Source organism: Corvus hawaiiensis, chromosome 3 (assembly GCF_020740725.1).
Source record: "Corvus hawaiiensis isolate bCorHaw1 chromosome 3, bCorHaw1.pri.cur, whole genome shotgun sequence".
Lineage (NCBI taxonomy): Eukaryota > Metazoa > Chordata > Aves > Passeriformes > Corvidae > Corvus > Corvus hawaiiensis.
This window is the reverse complement of record NC_063215.1, coordinates 34,155,222-34,173,864: the sequence shown is the minus strand read 5'-3', so window position 1 is coordinate 34,173,864 and position 18,643 is coordinate 34,155,222. Positions and strand designations below refer to the sequence as shown.

At 39.6% G+C, this 18,643-nt stretch overlaps 1 protein-coding gene across 2 annotated transcripts in view; it reads left to right on the top strand.

Moving 5' to 3' along the window:
• Nucleotides 1–4,695: 4,695 nt before the first annotated feature.
• LOC125322963 (pleckstrin homology domain interacting protein) overlaps nucleotides 4,696–18,643 on the top strand; it is a 108,801-nt gene continuing 94,853 nt past the window's right edge. For both annotated transcript variants that reach the window (XM_048297427.1, XM_048297426.1), the window contains exons 1-6: nucleotides 4,696–4,890; nucleotides 5,000–5,058; nucleotides 5,239–5,268; nucleotides 5,427–5,486; nucleotides 15,549–15,699; nucleotides 15,814–15,912. In XM_048297427.1, coding sequence (XP_048153384.1) covers nucleotides 4,845–4,890; nucleotides 5,000–5,058; nucleotides 5,239–5,268; nucleotides 5,427–5,486; nucleotides 15,549–15,699; nucleotides 15,814–15,912 — 445 coding nt within the window. In that variant the 5' untranslated portion in view covers nucleotides 4,696–4,844. The remainder of the gene's footprint in view (nucleotides 4,891–4,999; nucleotides 5,059–5,238; nucleotides 5,269–5,426; nucleotides 5,487–15,548; nucleotides 15,700–15,813; nucleotides 15,913–18,643) is intronic.

Sequence of the window (18,643 nt, the reverse complement as noted above, 5' to 3'; positions counted from 1 at the left end):
AATATAAATGACATATAGATCTACTTTCAAAAACCTGATAGTAGATTTGCAGCTAATTATTTGTTTTTATACAAAAATGAATGCTGTCTTCATAAGTGTCTTGATTTTGCTTTATTCTTCCAGCTGCACAGGAGGAGAACAGATAGAAAACATTTGTCAGAGGCTAACCTATTTGTGTGCTTTTTTAAAAATGTTAATTTGTCTGTGCTGATGGTGGTTTGGGTAATACAGATGCCTAATTCTATGCTACTCTTCACCATGGGTGAGAAACAAGCAGGAGTAACAGGAAATATTTTCAAAAATAGTGAAGTGGGAAGACATGCCCATTCTGTGGTAAAGGGCACACTGAAATGGGAAATAAAGTAAAAAATAGAAGCATACAGTTCGCTATTTAATATCTGATGAGGGCAGAATACAGTGCAGCTAAGCACTCTGTCAGGAACTTCACAGTAGAAAGTTCAGGTAGGTTACTGATGCAGGGTGCAGAAAAGATGTGGATGTATTCTTGGCGTGAAGCATGAACAGGTGAGTATTTAAATGAATTTTGATGTGAAGCTTCTTAGTTAACTCCAAGTCATTGTTTGAAACTACAGAAGGAATTTGCTCATAGTAGCATTGTATTTTAGCATGTGTGGTTCTTTCTGCATGAAGTTAATATAAGTGATAATAATAAAGTTGCTGGCCTCACAAGCACTCATCACACACTTCTGGCCCTTGTAAGGTTTATGGTTGGTTTCAAGAGTAAGAAACAACAAGCAACTCGTAGTGATAATTCTCATTTGAGGTAGAAAAAAAACACCAAAAACCCCCTGTTCAAGTAACCAACCAACCATCCAAAACCGAGGAAAGCTTAGTCACTGCTTTGTGTTGCTCTCAGCCACCCCCTGCCAATATCATGCTTCAAATATTTAGCTACATTGTTCAGCTTGACAATTTACAAACCCTAAATACATTTCTTTGTCTCTAAAGAAAAGGAGAAGAGCAAATTTCAGAAGAAACAGAAAGGCTTTTCATGTCAAGAACTGCCACTACTAGGATCCAAGTAATGTACTTTCTGGGCACAAGGTATAAAATTATGCTGACACAAAAAAGCACTGGCTAAAATATATCAGTAAAAAAAAAACAAACAAACAAAAAAACCCCAACCCCAAACTCCCTAAGGAACCAACCCCAAAAGTGCAGAAGGAAACCAGAAAAAGCAAGAAGAAACCAAAGATGCTGCATTCTTATCTGTCAAAAGTAACCAGTAATTCAGAAATATATCTGTATTTGGATACTTATACAGCTTATAGCGCTTCTTAGGGGGGAAGAGGAAGATGGAAGGGAAAAAAAAAGGCCAAGTTAAGGTAAAAAGAGACATCCCAAACCAGCAACTCTTGAGATCAGTCCATAGCTTAGTATAGCTGAAGTGTAAAATCTGCAGCAACAGGAAAATCTAGGAAACTTTATTCTTCCTTTTCTTTTTGTAAAATTAATTTAGCAATTGTGTGTGAATATTAACATTTGAAAGTCACAAAATAAAATAATTCCATTACTTTTTATTTTTTTAAATGAAGACCTTTCACAGTAATTTCTCCTGAAAACATTGAATCTTACTGACAAAGCAGGACTGATGTATTTTAGTTTAGAATAATGTAAGGTGACAAGATCACATGAAAGAAAAGGGATTATGTGAAAGCAAAACAATAGAGATAATAAAAATTCAGAGATTATATTTTTCTCCACGTGTGTACATTATAAAAAAAATCTTCTATTTAACTACAAGAGTAAAAAAACCTTTTAAAATATCTCTGAAAAATGAATGGAATATTAGTGTTGTAGGAATTCTCAGTACTCATTCTCACATGTATCATCAAACAATAATTAGGCATTTTCTCTTGTGTGTGACTTTCATGTTATACCACACATAAACAAAAAAGTCCCATCAGATTTCATCTGTAAAAAGAAAGTGGAATGTATGTTTGTAAAAGCTGTTTATTAAATATTTACTTGTAGTACTGCAATGCTCAAGCTCAAGTCTGGGACTATGATTTCATTTTGCTTGGTGATCTACAAAAATTAAATAAAAAGACACAATCCTTATTTTATTGTCAAAACACCAAGAACTTTTTGATTCTCTGGGCTCTGTTTTAAACTGCAACAGGAAAAGTTAGTAGCTGCCGAAAGAACAAGGAGGGTCAATATATCCATGAGAGCTTTTCCTCTACTTTAGTCTCCTTACTGTTAAAACTTCTCTATTGCTTGGTTTACAGTTTCAGTGATGTCATACATAAGGATACTTTCTTTTATGTAAACATCAAGGGAAATTAAAATGTTAATCACATTATTCATGTAGCCCTTTGTTGTGAGAGTCACCTATGAGAGATATTACAATACATATTTTACATTGCTAAGAAAAGATTCAAGTCACTTTATTTTTTAAATCTTTATTAGACATTAAATATTATTTCATTGCCATTTTAATTATTTGAAGTGTGGATTTAAAATGAAGCTGAAACAGTGGTTATTGTTACAAATCTGGGGAAAGGGAGATACACGCACATTTTAAAATATATAATGATCATAGCCACAGATAATGTGATCAAATCTAGTACAGACAGTCTTGCTTTTTATTTTTAAAAAAAGAATCCTACAAAATTCAGTTACCCTAATGATAACGAACTCTAGATTGGGATTTTAATGATTTTTAGGATATGTGATAATTGTATGTAAAAAATGCACAGCATGTAGACATCCGCTATATAAATTTAATTTTTATAATAAGACAATGGAAATACGTTACATTTTAGCCTCCTTTCTCTAATCTTTCAGGGTAACATTTCTTCAATAAAGCAGAAGGCTGATTGCAGCAAAGCTTTCTCACTGTGTCACGCACAAAGCTTGAGCTCCTAAAGTGAGCTTGCAGGCCTCGGAAACACGTATAAAAATGCTCAACTCATCTTACCCTCAGCTGCACAGAAATGTAGTTCAAATTTAATTTTGTTGGAAGTTAGATAGCTGAAAATTTCAGGGCGTTTTATGTACAGAAAATAATTAGTTCTTTGTCTAGTTTCTATATAATTTCAAATATACTTTTGTCTTTGCTTCACAAGTTAACATCAGTTAATAACTGAGGCTAATGGAATATTAAAAAATGACAGGCTTCCCCTGTTTACATTGATCCCTGCTAAATTCATTCTTATTGTCCACAAACACATTCGTTCTTGCAAGGCCCCAACGCGACCTGAAAAAGCACAGACACATTGCAAAACATAGAGACAACCAATTATGCTCCTTTAAATCCCTCATCAGATATGGATTTTTTTAAAGCTAATTATCAGCGGACATCTGCTTTGTTTTTATTTTCTTTTTGACTGTAAGCAGCAAAGAAACAGTTACAGCACAAATCAGAACGTTTTATTCGGTATCCTCAAGCTAGCAAACATTAAATAAAAAAATGATTTAACCGCTAACCAGGCCCCGTACAATGTTGCAGCCTTTCAGGAACCTTCGGTAGGTTATCGATCCGCTAGTGAATTACCTCCAGTTCAGCCATAGGTTGCAGGCATCACCATCCATCGCTCGTCCTCGCGTTGACAACACTCCTCCTCTTGCCCACCGCTCCTGGAAGGCAGAAGATTCGTCAGTCCCGCATGTCTGATCTGGTTGGCGGCAAGAGCAATGAATAAAATCGTTATCAGCTGTCGGGGGTTGGTTTTTTTTGTTTGTTTGTTTTGGTTGGTTGGTTTTTTTTTAAGGGAAGTTCTCAAAGCGAGCGCCCTGCGCTCCCTTCACCCCGGCTACGCCCGGCAGAGCTGCCTGGGTAGCCCCGCCGAACAACGGAGAAAGGCGCCTTTCTGGCTGTTTGGGGCTTGCTGGGATTTCCCCCCGCTCCGGACCCACGGCAGGAACCAAGGCACGATGTTGCAAGAATAAGAACCAACAACGCGTGACACTGTGGCACTTACGCGCAGATGCCAAAGCCCCTGGCAGCGCCCTGGCGTCCATGGCTGGCTCCGAGGGAGCGGGCTGGGCTACGGGGGAGCCGCGGCAAGCGGGGGGTGTGGAAGCACCGGATCTCCCCAGCGGGGCCGCGCTCCCCAGGGGCATTTTGGCTTCGCTCGCTTCCCATTCTTGCGACGCTGGAACTCGGGAACTTCCAGCGCCGCCGCCGCCGCCGCCGCCAGTCGCCGCTGCCCCGCGGCCGTCTAAGCCCCTCCTCCTCCCCGTGCGTCGTATCCCTCCGCGCTCCGGCACCGCGCAGAGAAAGCGCCTTTCAGCCGCCCGCCCGCCGCCTTCCCGCCCACCCCGCCGACATCTTCTGCCACAGCCCGCCCGCCTTCCCGCTAATAAACGCGTAGCGCTCGCCCCTCTCTCCCCTCCAGCGTCGGGCAGCGCCGGGGGCCGCCGCGGTAGCGGGGCGGCAGCCGGGGGCAGGAGAGACGGACTCCCCCCTTCCTTCCCCGGCTGGCCGCCCCCGCCAGGCAGCGCCAGGGACTGGGGGGGGGGCGCGGGGGGAAGGGGCGGCGCGCGGGGCCGTGGGGGCTGAGGAGGGGGCGCGGAGGAGGAGGGGACTCTTTCTCCGGGCGGAGGGATCGCGCTCGCTCGCGCTGGCTGGCTGGCGGCGGCGGCGGCGGCGGCGTTGGCGGCGGGCGGCTGCGAGTTGTTGTTTCCTCCTCCTCCTGCTGCTGCTGCTGCTGCCCGTGGGTTGAATGGTGGAGCCGAGACTCTCCCCGGTGAACGAGCAGTGACAGCGATCGGGCGGGCGCATTTCGCTGGGACCCGACGCTGCCGCGGGAGCGCGGCCCGGGCAACCCCCCTTCTCCCCCTTCCCCCCCCCTCCCCTCCCCGGTTTTCTCCTCGCCATGTCCGGGGACGGCGGCAGCCGGCACACGGCGGAGCTGCGAGCGGGTGAGTGGTGGCCGGGGGAGCCGGAGAGGGGCGGCGGGCAGGGGGAAGAAAGGGAAGCCCGCGGGGAAGGGGCGAGCTCCAGCCCTGACGGCCTCTCCTCTCTCCGCAGAGCTCTACTTCCTCATCGCTCGCTTTTTGGAGGACGGACCATGCCAGCAAGCGGCTCAGGTAGGGGATGGAGGGATGGATGGATGGAGAGATGGATGGATGGCGCCGCCGGGCCTGGCGGGGAGGGGGCGGCCGGGCAGGGCGGCTGATCGGGCGGCGCGCTGGCCGCCTCGTCCTCCTTCTCCCTTTTTCTCTCTTTTTGAAACCTTTTCTCACGCCCCGCTTTTGTTGTTGCTGCAGGTCCTAATCCGAGAAGTGGCGGAAAAAGAGGTAAGAGCGGCGCCGTGCACCCGGCACTTGCCCCGCCTGCGGCCTCCCTCCCCCTTCCCTCGCTCTCCCGCTTCCCCCGCCCCATCCCGGGCGCTGCCGGGGGGCTCCTCGGGGGAGGGGGGAGCCGCTCACGGGGCGCCCTCTCTTCACTCCCTTAGCTGCTGCCCAAGCGCACGGACTGGACGGGCAAGGAGCATCCCCGGAGCTACGAGAACCTGGTAAGAGGAGCAGGCGCTGGTAACAGGAGAGAGCGCTGCGGCGGGCAAAGTTGTTTTTCCCCCTCCCTCACTCTCCCTGAGCAGCCCGGTAGAAAAATTGAATTTCCCGCAAAAAAAAAAAAAAAAAAAAAAAAAAAAAAAGGCAACTTAAAAAAAAAAAAAAGGCAACAAAACTTTGGAATTTTTTTTTTTTTTTTTTTTAAATTTTTGTAACAGCCTATGTCCTTCCCTGCACTCCCTCTCAGTGTCCCGGGCGGGCGCGGGCCGGGGTCCGGCCGGTGCCCGCCCGCCCGAGCGGGGTCAATAACAACGCGCGCGCCGGGCCCGGCCGCGCTCGCTCCGCGACGTCACGGACGCGGTGCGGGCGGGCGCCACAGCCGCGCGCGCGGCGCGGCGCCGGGCGGGGCGGGGCCAGCGCCGGCGGGTGCCGGAGCGCGCGCGGCCGTGCGGGGGCGCTGTGTGCCGGCCGCCCGCGCGCACACAATGGCAGCGGCCCGGGCCCCGCTCGGCCCCGCTCGGCCCCGCTCGGCCCTCCCAGCCCCGCGCCCGCGCCCGCACCGCGCTGGGGTGAGGGGCCTCTCCTGCTGCCCCCGGCGTGTGCCGCTGGTGAGGTGCGTTATGCGGCCTGGAGTTTTTTATATGCAATGTATCTGGTGCGTGGCTGTAACTGGGCTTGCCAGGGTCGCATCACAAATTTGACTTAGGTGGATTTTTGTTTTGTTCTTTTTTAAAATTTCCTAGTGTGTGCTTTTCATCCCGGGTTAGATCAGTGATAAAACAAAGTGTTCCTTGCAGTGATGTAGCTCTGTCTAGCAGACAGGGGCCTGGATGCTTTTTTTTCCCTAACACGTTGTGAACTACAGCAGGTGGGAAAACAGCAGTTAAGGTGTCTGAATTGTGTCCGTTGGCAACTTGTTGCTAGTATTGTTTTCATTGCAGGTGCATTATTGTATAATTTAGTCTCTGAATTTCTGAAAACGATTTAAGAGGAAGACTGAGCCCTGTTTGTGATGCTCATCAAAGAGAGATTTCCCTTGCTGGTTGCTTATAGTAGTTCTGAACTCCAGTACTTCCGGAACACAAATATGTTGAGAACTTTTGGACTTCCGCAAAAGGAGACAGAACAGTTTCCATCTGTAATGCCTCCAATAAAGACTGTCACCACATGCATTGTTTTTATTCTATACTGAATGTTACAGTACGAACCAGAGGTTTTTATTGTAATTAGAACAGGTTTACTTACAGCATTGTTTCTTTTTTCTGTAGCAAGACTTGTATTGGCACAGGCATTTTCATACATATAGTGTGGAAGAATTGATAGCAATTAACTTGTGGAAAACATATAAGCACATACTAGTACTTCTGAACTTTCTTGAAATCAAATATGAGGAAACTGAGCCGGGAATTTCAAAGTGCATGATATGTTATGCTACTCTTATTTACTTATTTATTTGTAAGGCTGCAAGGCCATTTGACCCATTTCAAACAACAGTAAGAGTTGCTTGGTAAAACTTATCAACAATCTGTCTCTTTTATCCAATAAACTATAAAGAATTGGAGATACAGTTTTAGTGTAGCACGGATTTGGGTTTCTTCTATATAGTCAGAATATAAAAGGATGTAAAAAAGGAAAAAGTGAGGAAAAAGGCATTTTAAAAGTTGAAGTAAGAAGAGTTGGTGAGAAATAAGTTCATTCAGACCTTTTCCAAAAAACTTTGTTTGTTTGTGGAATGCAGGTAAATACCAATTTAGTCAGCATAGGTATGTAATGGCATAAGATGTACTTCCTCAAAACTTGGACTTGCTTCTGGATACTTGTATTTGAAGAGGTGATGCTGACTAGGTCCTTTCTCTTCCTAGTTGCCTGTTCGTAACAAGTTTCTTTAGACTTCCCAATAAACATTTCTAAGCTCTCTCCCACCTTGTCCTTACTTAGATGTTGGGGGCTGTGTGTGTGAAATTGGTTACTTTGTTCTTGATGCTTCTCTCTATCCTCTATTTGTTCTTGCCTCACTTGTCAAAGCTGTGTTAACTTTGTCTTACTTGACATTTTAGGCATGTGAAAGCTGGCACGGAAGTGTATTTGCAGCGTGACAGTTACATTTCGTACAAAAGAAGAGTTTTTCATTGTATCCTGTTTCATTATCAAAAAACTTATTTATCTCAAACCGAAGGATCCTTAGCTTTCGAGAGAGAGAATGATGAGCTAACGTTGTTTCTTTCTTTTTTTTTTTTTTTAAATTTAATATTTTTCCAGCTTTAAGATGCTGACTCTTTCTCAAGATGGCATGTTTTGCCATGTTTTGGTACAGCTTCTCAGACATGAATGCCTTGAGCTTTCACTAAACCTTGTAGAAAGGTCTGAAGGGAGAAAAGGCTAAGAAAATTACCAGTAAATGTAGTGTTAGACATCTGACTTTTACTCTACGAGGGAATAAGGGCTCTGTGTAACCGGGATGGAATTTAATCCCAAGCTTCTCTTTTGCTGTGTGCAAAATCATGCCTTTTATTATACCTATATTTTCAATAAATCCTTCCTTTAATATATATATGTATATGTTTTCGAGAGATGATGAGGTTTCTGATTTTGTCCTTGTTTGGAAAACATTTATTTAAGAATTTTTGTTAGAGTTAACTTTTTGTTATTAGACTAGGATTCATAGTCCTAGATGTTTTATTTCTGTTACTTAATTTGCACAAATAATGTTAAATATGATGCAATTTTTGTCTTGTAAATTACTTTCATTTTTCTGTTTGGCCAGTGAAAGTAAATGTTTCATTTTCTTAAATAAGCTAATACCATGCTGTGCATACTTGTAATGCTACAGGAAAATACATGAGTTCAGAAATGCTATTATACTCATATTACATTCCGAAGTGGTTTTTTTTGAATTTCAGTATTTCTATATTATATTTTTCTACAGTCACCATGTGTGGCATAAATCACTTGAATATGGCTTTGATAGTGTAGGCTCTTATTTCACAGTGCTAATCTCATTCTAATATTGCCACTATAAAGATTTCTATTTGTGCTATAACCTAAGACCCTCTGAGAATCGATTCCCTGGTAGGCTACTTTCAGTATAGGTCTACCAAGAATGATGGGACTCTTCAGTAACAGATCTCAGGATGCTTTGTGTTCTCTTGCTTTTGTTGTGAAAACTTGCAAATTGTAAGACAGCTATTTTTCTCTCTTTTTGAAACATTGAGGATTTCTCACTATGGGGGACAGAAACTGAGGAATTTTAAGAGTTAACAGCTCATTTTGGCAGAGCAAAGCAGGCGTGTCAATTGCTTATAGATTGTGGATAAGATGTTTAAGTGTTGTGTTGCATTTTTAGGCTTTAAAACACCTTTGTTAGGGCCTTTGTTACACAAGCAAGCTTTGGTGCATCATTTGATTCCAGGGTAATTGTTTTTTTCATGTTGCAGTTTCCCTATGGGTGTAGCTGCTCTAATTGTATGCTGTGGATGAAAGCTGTGCATTTCTGCTGCATCCTTTGTGTAGGCACGAGTGCTCATCCAAATGTGTAGTTAGTTGGATGAGGCAGCTGAACTGTCTGAAAAATGAACAGTAATTTTAAGATGGCTCAGCTCTTTTTGTTTGCAACACCATGGGTCTTACCACCACCACGAGGAAGATGATAGGAGTGGGTGTGGAGGGGTTGGAGAATGTGTTGTAGTTGCTTCTTTTGGGAGCAAAGTAGACTTCAGCTGAGTGAAACCAACTGTTGAGATTTACTTCAACATTTTAGAGCTACCATAAGGAGTGTTGTGGTTTTTGTTTTTTTTTTTTAAGGTCTTCTGTGGTACAAGCATCATAGTGTAGATGATCCAGAACTATTATGTAAACTTCCTTATCCAGAATATTCATGTAATTGTAATTTTCTCGGTTGAATTAGAATTTTATTCATGGTGGTGGTGGTTGAGGAGGGAGAAGGCTGGGACTTCACACCAGCAGGATGGCCCAATATGGTTAATAGGCAGTATGTCTTGGTCTCACGAACTGTTGATGATTTTTTTGCTGTCGTTTGTGCCTTTCTCTTCTCCAGCCCACAATCATTAACTGTAATTTCAAGTGAAAATTACAAAACACTTTTTTCAGGTCATTCCACTGTTTTTTTTTTTTTTTTTGTAAAAACCTGCATGAAGTTACAAAGAGTATCTGTGGGACTGGGACATTAAGTACATGGGTACTGTGTTTCTTTGTTCATGTAGTAGTTAAGTCTTTTAGGCAGAATTGTGGTTACTATTTAGAAATTCTGTTTCTTAATAAGTAACCAGATAATAAGTGATTTTTTTCTTCAGGATATCTTGTTCTGTAAAGATATTCAAAGAAATAGGGAGCAAAATTAAAACTTGAGTTGAATCAGAGAGCTGTATTATCACCTAGTTTTTATTAACAGTATTTTGACAGTCTATGCAATATTTTGGAAGGTGTTCTGAAAGACTTGGCACTGTGGCTAAGAAAACCTAAGTATTCTGATTGTTATCCCTAGCCAGATTTTTGGTCTCATTAACAGTGCTTCTGTTGGACATATATCAACTTAAATGATCTCCTCTGAATTCTAAAAGACAAGTGCTTCTCTTCTACAGACTATTCCCCTAGTTGAGAACTGAGGTGATGTTAAAACCTCTCTGTTCAAACGATTATATTTTGATATGGGGAAACACTTGTTTGTTGTGGGAAGCACCACACATTTATTTGTTCCACAGATAATCAAGAGAACTGCCCATGTCAACTGTTTTGTGCTAGTTCTTTCAAACTGGGGCTAAGAAACACTGGTGAGAGATGGGATGAAGAGGAATATCAAGTTTCTAAAGTGTAACTTTTGTTTAAAAAAACCTCAAACCCAACAAGACCCTCAACACATTATGAGCGAATTTAAGAAAGGCAAACAGCTACAGGTAATTTAACAGTAGCAGGCATAGCTGAACATCTTAGTCCATAAGGCACAAAATGCTGCTTCTGCTCACACCTTCTCATGTGTTAAGCTTGCAGCAGACTGTTTATACTAAGTCTTGAGTTTATCTGCTCTGGCCTCACACCTATTAAAAGCATTAAATAGTTGAAAAAATAATGTGTTCTTGGGATGGCTGGTTTCATAGAGATGCATTTAATTAGAGAAAGAGTAACCTCACAGTAAAATAATAGGCATTCTGATTGGAAATAGTGTTTAAATAACCATATAGTTTTAGCTCAAGCAGAATTAGAAAGTATACAAGAAATAAATATGTTTTGGTGAAAACGGTTAGTTCTCCGATTCTCCCTCCCTGTTTGTTGTCCCTGCCCTGTTTCCCCAGACCACCCCCGACCTCCCACCCCCAAAAGAAGAAAAAAGGGAATGAGAATTCTTCAGAGAAAACTGCTTGCATTTCATTGCAATTCCTAATTTTAAAGCGATAAGGCAGTGGCTGGTGGTACGCAGTATTCTATTAGATTGATGATCTGATATAGTACAACAATTACTGTAATTTAATTTGGAGCTTGTTTTGGGTAATATGCTACATAGCAGGATAGTTAAAGTGGGATAGCTGCTGGTGTAAGATTGAGCTCTCACATCTTGGAGTATAGGTAGCTGACTGACGTAGGCTTTGTTGTTAAATGTCCTTGTGTGGAAATGTGTTTTTCTGAAACATATTTACAGTCAACCTGGTAGCTAAGCATGTTGACTGTTAACATGGTGAGGGGGGGAACAACAATTTTTCAGAGAATGATTCAGAGTATTTGGAGCACTGGAATAAGGTCATATTTTATTTGATGTCTAAAACACTGATGGTGAATAACTGCATTATGTATTGCAAATTTAACTCAAGAGTCTAGGTCAAATCACGATTCTTTTGTTTCATTCATTGTGCTTCTGATGCTGAATTATGCTGCAGAGTCATGCAGAATGAAAATATAAGCACTTAGGTCTATTTCAAAGGTAATAAAGATTTATATGTTAGTCCAGATAGCTGTGCAGCTGCATTTTGTGTATTCCCATGCTGCTTGTTTGGAATAGGTGAAGCTGGGGATAGTCGGTAAAGGGAGAGGTTGAGGATAATGCTGCTTCTAATTTTCTAGAAAATAATATTTATGCTTAAGATCTGGAAATTTTGTACTTGCTTTCAGAGTTCTAATTTTTGTTACAGTAATAGTTAAGAAGTGTTAACTTATGTGAAAAGACTGCGGGAACAAAAAGAGAGTTTATTATTTACTTTAAAAGCGTGTCTTCTGTGCGTTTCTTTTGGGAGAACAGAGCAGAGTTAGACATTGCAGAAAGTCTAATAAGGCGAGGAAGAAAAACAGCTAGAATTTCAGCTGGGGGGACTGGCAGAGAAAAAATCCTGTGCTTTTTATGCTGTTTGACATCACAGTTTTGGCATATAATTTTTAAATTCCTGTTTCTAGAGTCCAATTTTCACTTTCATTTAGAGCTGTATGAATTTTAAATACTTGTACATCTGTTATTTTTTTTGTTTTGCTTTCCTTTCTCTTCTTGGAATCAGAGATTGATATGAAACCAAATTTCATTCTATTGAGTTGTCTCGAACTTTTCTGTTTCCGACAAAGCTTCTAATGCTACCATTAAAACAAAAAATTATTTGTTTTGTTTTGTCTCAGAAGTCTGACTTGAGAGTACTCTGGATGTGGATTTTTTGGGTTGTAGGTATATTTTTCTTAATTCTATGTCCTTTTTGGAGTTTGTCAGTGCAATAATTGTTTCCTGGAAGGCCGCACCATGGAACAATCGGAATTATTTTAGTTTAATGTATTAAATAAACTTACCTTGTCCTGACTTGTTGCTACCAAGTTGTTGTTATCTTTTCTGCAGTTCTTGTTTTTCCTTTTTCAGAAGGGAGAAATTGGGTGAATTTCTGTTACACAGCTTTTTAATTTGTGACTTCCACTGTAATATTCACACATACAAATTAGCACTGGAACAGACTTTCTAGAGAGGCAGTCAAAGCCCCAAGCCTGTTGCTGTCTGAGACATTTGGACAATGCCCATAACACCATACTTTATCTTTTGGTCAGCCCTGAAGTGGTCAGGCAGTTGGAGTAGATGAAGAATTTTTTGAATGGTGAAGAAATTATATCACCTGGAGAAAACTTACTTAATGGCCTGTTTTTAATAAGTTATTCAAGTTCCACATTTTATTTGTTTGTAGAAGGAGAAAAAGGGAAAAAACATCAGTCCAAATAAAACCTTTAATTAAAAAAGTTTTCCTATTAGATTTTACTGAGAAATGAAACCTACCTTTTTATTTAAGTTTCTTGTGTATACTTTAGCTTTATGTAGGAAAATGAGAGCCAAATGTTGACTGTGTATGGTTCATGAAATAGCTCTATAAACTTCTTGGAACTGACAAGTGTTTAAATGGGCAATGCCACTTCTGTTTTTTGTAAAGCATCCATACAGCTCACTTAGTATCATTGAATCAGTTTGTTAATGAGCTGTTGCGAATGCTGCTTAGTAGTGAGCTATGATTACTTAGACAAATACTGTGAAGAAGCATCACAAAACTACTGCATAATGTGACATAAATAGCTCTTTTCACACAAATGGACTTAAATGAGAAGAGACTGTGGTGTGGGTGTAAGGTATATATTGAGATCTTTAATACAGATGATAAAGAACGAAACAGATAGATGCCTCTTATCAAAACATTTGCTTTAAAAACTGCAAGAGGAATTGAGCCTACCTAGTTTCTGCTAAAATAAAAAGTGAGCACATGGCTTATGACAAATCATGAGAAATGACTCAAGATGTCAGCTTGCTGTAGTTTTGGAATGTGTCAAAGATGATTTACTTCATTTACTTTAGATTTTATGCATTTCTTAGGATATGTAAAACTGTAGGGTCTTGAGCAGGATAAAATGACAACTGTATTGTGTATTTTGTTGTATTATTCATGGTTAAACAAAAAAACCCAGTAATTATTAATCTTTGGGAGATGAGTTCAGATTCTGCAGGTGTAAATTCTGGTTTCAGATGGAATTAAGCAAAGAGCAGTGTTTGTTAAGCTTTTGTGCTCCTTTTGATAGGAGCAGAGAACAAAAGCTAAGGAAATGGATCAGGGCTGTTGATGGCAAAAAGTGTGTACAGCTTCATCACTTCTTACGGCTTTTTAGGTATTTTAGAGCTCTCATGCATGTATTTTGACTGTGATTCCTCCTTTAGGCAGAAAAAACCATGTTGATTTGCTATTCTGATTCATTTTTCTTATACTAATTCAGAATTATTTTTTGCTATTCTTCTAACAGTGTTCCTGTCTGATGACATTGAATTTAGCAATTTAAAATTAACTGATCTTTATGATGAGTTGTAATTTGATTTAAGTAAAATATAATTTCTAATATTTTTAAAAGAATTGGTTTTTTTTTAACTTGTGTGAATTTTGCAAGTCATTTAACTTTTAGGCAGACAAATTCAGATAGCTTGCAAGGCTTTCTACAAATGTAATATAATCCACAGAAGGAAAACCCCGCTTTCCAGGAAGCAGCTAAACATTTGCCTGCCTATGGAAAGTAGTAAATGAGTTCTTATTTTGCTTTTCTTGCTGTGCAGATTTTGCTTTACTTATTAAACTGTTTTTATCTCAACCCACAAGTTTTTTTTCCTCTTTTACCCATCTGATTTTCTCCCCCGTTCCACTGCACTGAGAATGAGTGAGTGGCTGCATAAGACTGAGTTGCTGGCCAGTGTTAGACCAAGACAGAGGAGAGAAAACTTTCCCTCCTTCGCTAGGAGATTGTGGTGGGGGGAATTACTGCTGTAAGCAAGGCTTTTCCAGAACCTCAGCTTCAGTCATCAGCACTCTTTATGTTAGCAAACTGCCGGAGTACATGAAACAATTACGGTGTGTCAGCAAGATAGGAGCACATCTGATGAAGAATGAGGTATATTCTGTTAATTGGGTGTAATACAGAAGCACCATTCTGCCTAAGTGTCAGTCAAGGCCTCCTCTAGTTACAGAATAACAAAACATCACAAGCTTTTTCTTCACTATTTTGCTGGTTTTTTTCCTCTTCTGTGAAGTAAAACTGTGAAGATGTATTTCAGGCTGTATGAAGGACAAAAATGAGTACATGCCAAATTCTATTCAAGAATTGAAGAAAATGAGTATATTCTCCCTCTCCTCTTAATTTATTATTTTAATTTTTTGTTATAATCTGAGTTGACAATACCTTATGCATTTTAAAAATGCTATTTCTTAACCAAAAGCCTTATGTTAGTAGGATTTTTACTATTGTCACATACATTTCAAAGCTATTTCCCCCCCTTGTTATTTAAGACAGTTTTCTGATCTAGAATTATAGTAGTTCAAAAGAATAAACTGGTTTTGTCTAGCATTCATTAAAGCTGGTTGAACTGGTTATAATCAAGTGGTGAGAAGTTATGTTGCTGATAATAGGAGCTTATCTTGGTACTGTGCAGTTTAAAATTATGACCTGTTACAAAAACTTATAATCATGTTTATAGATGCAGTAGGGATGACATATGAATTTTAAAGTTGAATTACTTAAGCCAACATTTTTGTTTAAAAGCTTTAGATGTAAAATAAATAAAGCCAGTTATGAAGTTTCAAGGTATTTTAGCTTAGGTGAGTTGAGGCAGAAGGTTTTTGCATTTTCTTTTACAAAGCTATGTTATTTATTTGGTATTTGTATTTCTTGCAAGAAGTAAATGTTGCTGTCTTTACAGTCTTTGTCTCATCTTTATCTTACAGTAATTTATCTTGACCAAGCCACTACTTAAATGTAAATGTACTTTGCATTTTTTACTGTGATTATAAGGGAGCTTATTAGTGTATGACCAACTGTGCCTTGGAGTCAGAAAGTAGTAAATACCAACGGTTCTCTGTACAAAGTGGCATGTGCTGCATAGAAGAATTAATTAGGACCAGCTGGAATGAGTTATTGTACTTAAAGGTCATTATTTGTTTTTGTCCTTTAATATCCAATAATTTTCTTATGAATTTGTGTAACAATCTGGGGGGAAAAGATTAAACCAGTAGTGCATCAAAAATACTGTATTCTTTCTCAAATGTTTTGTTTGCTCTTTGATATAATAGGTGAAATACTACAGACACTTGGCACCTGATCACTTGCTTCAAATATGCCATCGACTTGGACCACTTCTAGAGCAAGAAATTCCACAAAGTGTCCCTGGAGTGCAGACATTATTAGGGGCTGGCAGACAGTCTTTGCTTCGTACAAACAAAAGTATGAAAATTTCACGAGAATTTTTGAGAGTTCTTGATATTGTATACCTTTCCTGTGGTTTTGCGTGAAAAAACCCATTTGCCTACATTTTTTGGTGTGATTTTTAACAAACAGGTTGCAAACATGTTGTATGGAAGGGATCTGCTCTTGCTGCACTACATTGTGGAAGGCCTCCAGAGTCCCCTGTAAATTATGGCAGTCCACCTAGTATAGGTAAGTCAATTTTATTCTGGCACTGCCATTGTAATACCTAACTCTCAAGGTGATTGATTATTGTGATGAAGAGAGCTAAGTAGTAGTTCTGTTTATATTTATCCTTGTTAGTGCCACATACCTTACCTTTAGTGTTTTTGTTAAGATGCTGTGTTGCCGTATTTATTCTAAAATTTTCTCTGAAGCTAATTTTGTCTTTGAAGTATAAAATTGAATAAAATATATTTAAACAATGAATACATACAAACAAAACTCTTTCTTAAAGATGTAATAAGGCTGCCAGTAGATAAATAATTAGTATTATAGGGCAGCAAGGCCTACACCCATTGTTAGGAAGAGCGAGTCATGTAGACTGGTAATGATTTCCTTTGGAAAAATTTGAGTCTTGTAGAAGTTATTCTTTTTGCTCCCTGGTCCATTCACTAATTTTGTAGCTGTCCTTTAGCTTGCTCTGCTGTGCTGTATCATGAAGCATGCATGTGCTGTCTGTACTGTTGAAAAACTGAAAGCTGGAGGTCAGAGGTATTCCAGCTTTTATTTTTAAGCTCTCACATGGTCACTGAAATGTTTGTTGGCTTTCATGGTTTAAGAACGAAGATACATGTTTGTTTAGTTGCTAGAAGGATCAAGACGTGTGATATTTTAGAAGATTCTTTAAGGAGCACCCTTTTTCTTTTTTTCATGAATAGAAAAATGAGCAGAATCACTTGAATCTTTTAATTTTTCTCTATTGATGTCCAGTGAAGGGGGGATGATTAAGACCAAACTGTCTGTGTGGATTACACCAGAAAATGAGTGGGTTTTTTTACCAAAATGGTAGGTGCAGATAGATGTGCAGTGTTGGATGAGAGTGGGCAGAGAATATCCAGTTGATTGGCTCTGGATCAGGTGCAGCTGCTGCTGCAAAGACAAAGGTTCCTGTCTTGGAAAAAAAAGAAAAGACTGCAGATGTATTAAGAAACTAATATGTAACAATGTATATGAAAAAATAGATATACATATACTATATATAGTATCACAGTATAAATATTCAGCCAGATGCTATTAGGAGCAGAGACTTTTTTAATGTGATAACTTGCCGTGGCAATTTTTCAATCTCTAGACTCCTTTTGGAGGCTTTTGGTAGCCTCTAAGTTTTTAATGAATTTAAATAGGTACACATAACATATATAAAATCGAGAGAGGTTAATTTGGGCTATTTATTTTTTTTCTTATGTTGAAGGAACTCAAAATCAAATGTCAAAATACACACCATTACACTTTATCCATAGAATTATAGTTCTCTCCCAACAGCTGAAGCAGAACCATGCTACAGCTAAACTCTTAGGTTCATTCAGTACAGCCAATTTTGACTTGGTTGATGGCAGAGTATTTAGTGTCCTAGTAGCATTTCCATTTTAAAGCACAAGTTACATGCTCTCCATGATATTTCTGTAGATGCTTGGACTGAAGGATGAGAACATGGTTCTGCTTGCTGTTTAGAGCTGAGTTTTAAGAACCTCCTCAGGTGGTATAGGTATTGGTCAGAAGTGGTTCAGTTAAACCCTAATGTAGCACCTGCATCCATTCAATGTGGTTTTGTTTAGAGCCACTAGCTTTGTATTCCTGTAGAGGGCTTTTTCTGTGTTGTGTTCTAGGTGTGTAGGAGAAAATGCTTGTTGCTGGTTAGAAAATTCCCTTCTTGAGTGGTTGTGCAATGGCTAGATGATTGTAAACTTGGAAAATCTTGGGCTATTTTTGCAAGGTGACTGTAGGACTGAGCTTTTTAATAGCTAAGATTTCTTTCATGGTTGCTTAGCCTTTCTTGTGAACAAATTTTAAAACATGTTGGAGGAATCAGAATGGTTGAGGACTGTTTTATTTTGTACTGTACCATACACTGTATAGTAGCTGGTGCATACTTTTTAAAGGGAAAAAGATCGGTGTATGATATCCATGGTAGCTGGAGTTGAAAGAAAGCTGTAGAGCTGCTGTGGTAGTGAAATGAAATGTTAAGAAAAATAACTTTCAGACTCTTTTTAGAGTAGAACAAGTCAGGCTTTCTAAATAAATGTTATTTTTATTGAACCTTTTGCAGAGCACTGAATGTTAGCAAAATTACAGTTATTTCAAATACCACTTTTTTCATGACCAGTAATTTCCTTTTCCAAACATTCATATAAGTGCTGGTACCTGAATGTTTTCAACTGTGAAGTGTATTTGGATTTTTGGGATATTTGGTTCAGAGCTGTATGTTAAAGAATTTGCTTTTGATTTATCTTATTCTATCTACTCTGATCTCTCAATGAAACCATGAACTTGAATGACACTTCTTTTATAAATTGAATTAGAATTTTTTTTTCTGTTTCCTTAAATAACTTCCAGTTTTCCCCTGGAAATAATGCATTTTATGTAAAAAAAAAATATTAGAACCTATTATTTTTCAGGCTATATGTATTTCAGGTAGATAATCCACTAATGTTTGAGGAACAGAAACAAAGACACTTAAATTCTTCTGTGATGTGCAGGAAAACTTAACTTACATTTCAGTGAATGTACAAAGTTGGTAATTTATTTCCTAGCCTGATGAATCAATGGGTGTATGATGCTGATGGGGTATTATTTAGAATTATTTTGTGTATGTTGTGCCAACTGCCTTGTAGGTAACTGGTTTTATACACAATTAAAATAGATTTGCACAAATACATATTTCCCCTGAAAACTACAGAATATCTGTAGAACATGATGAAGA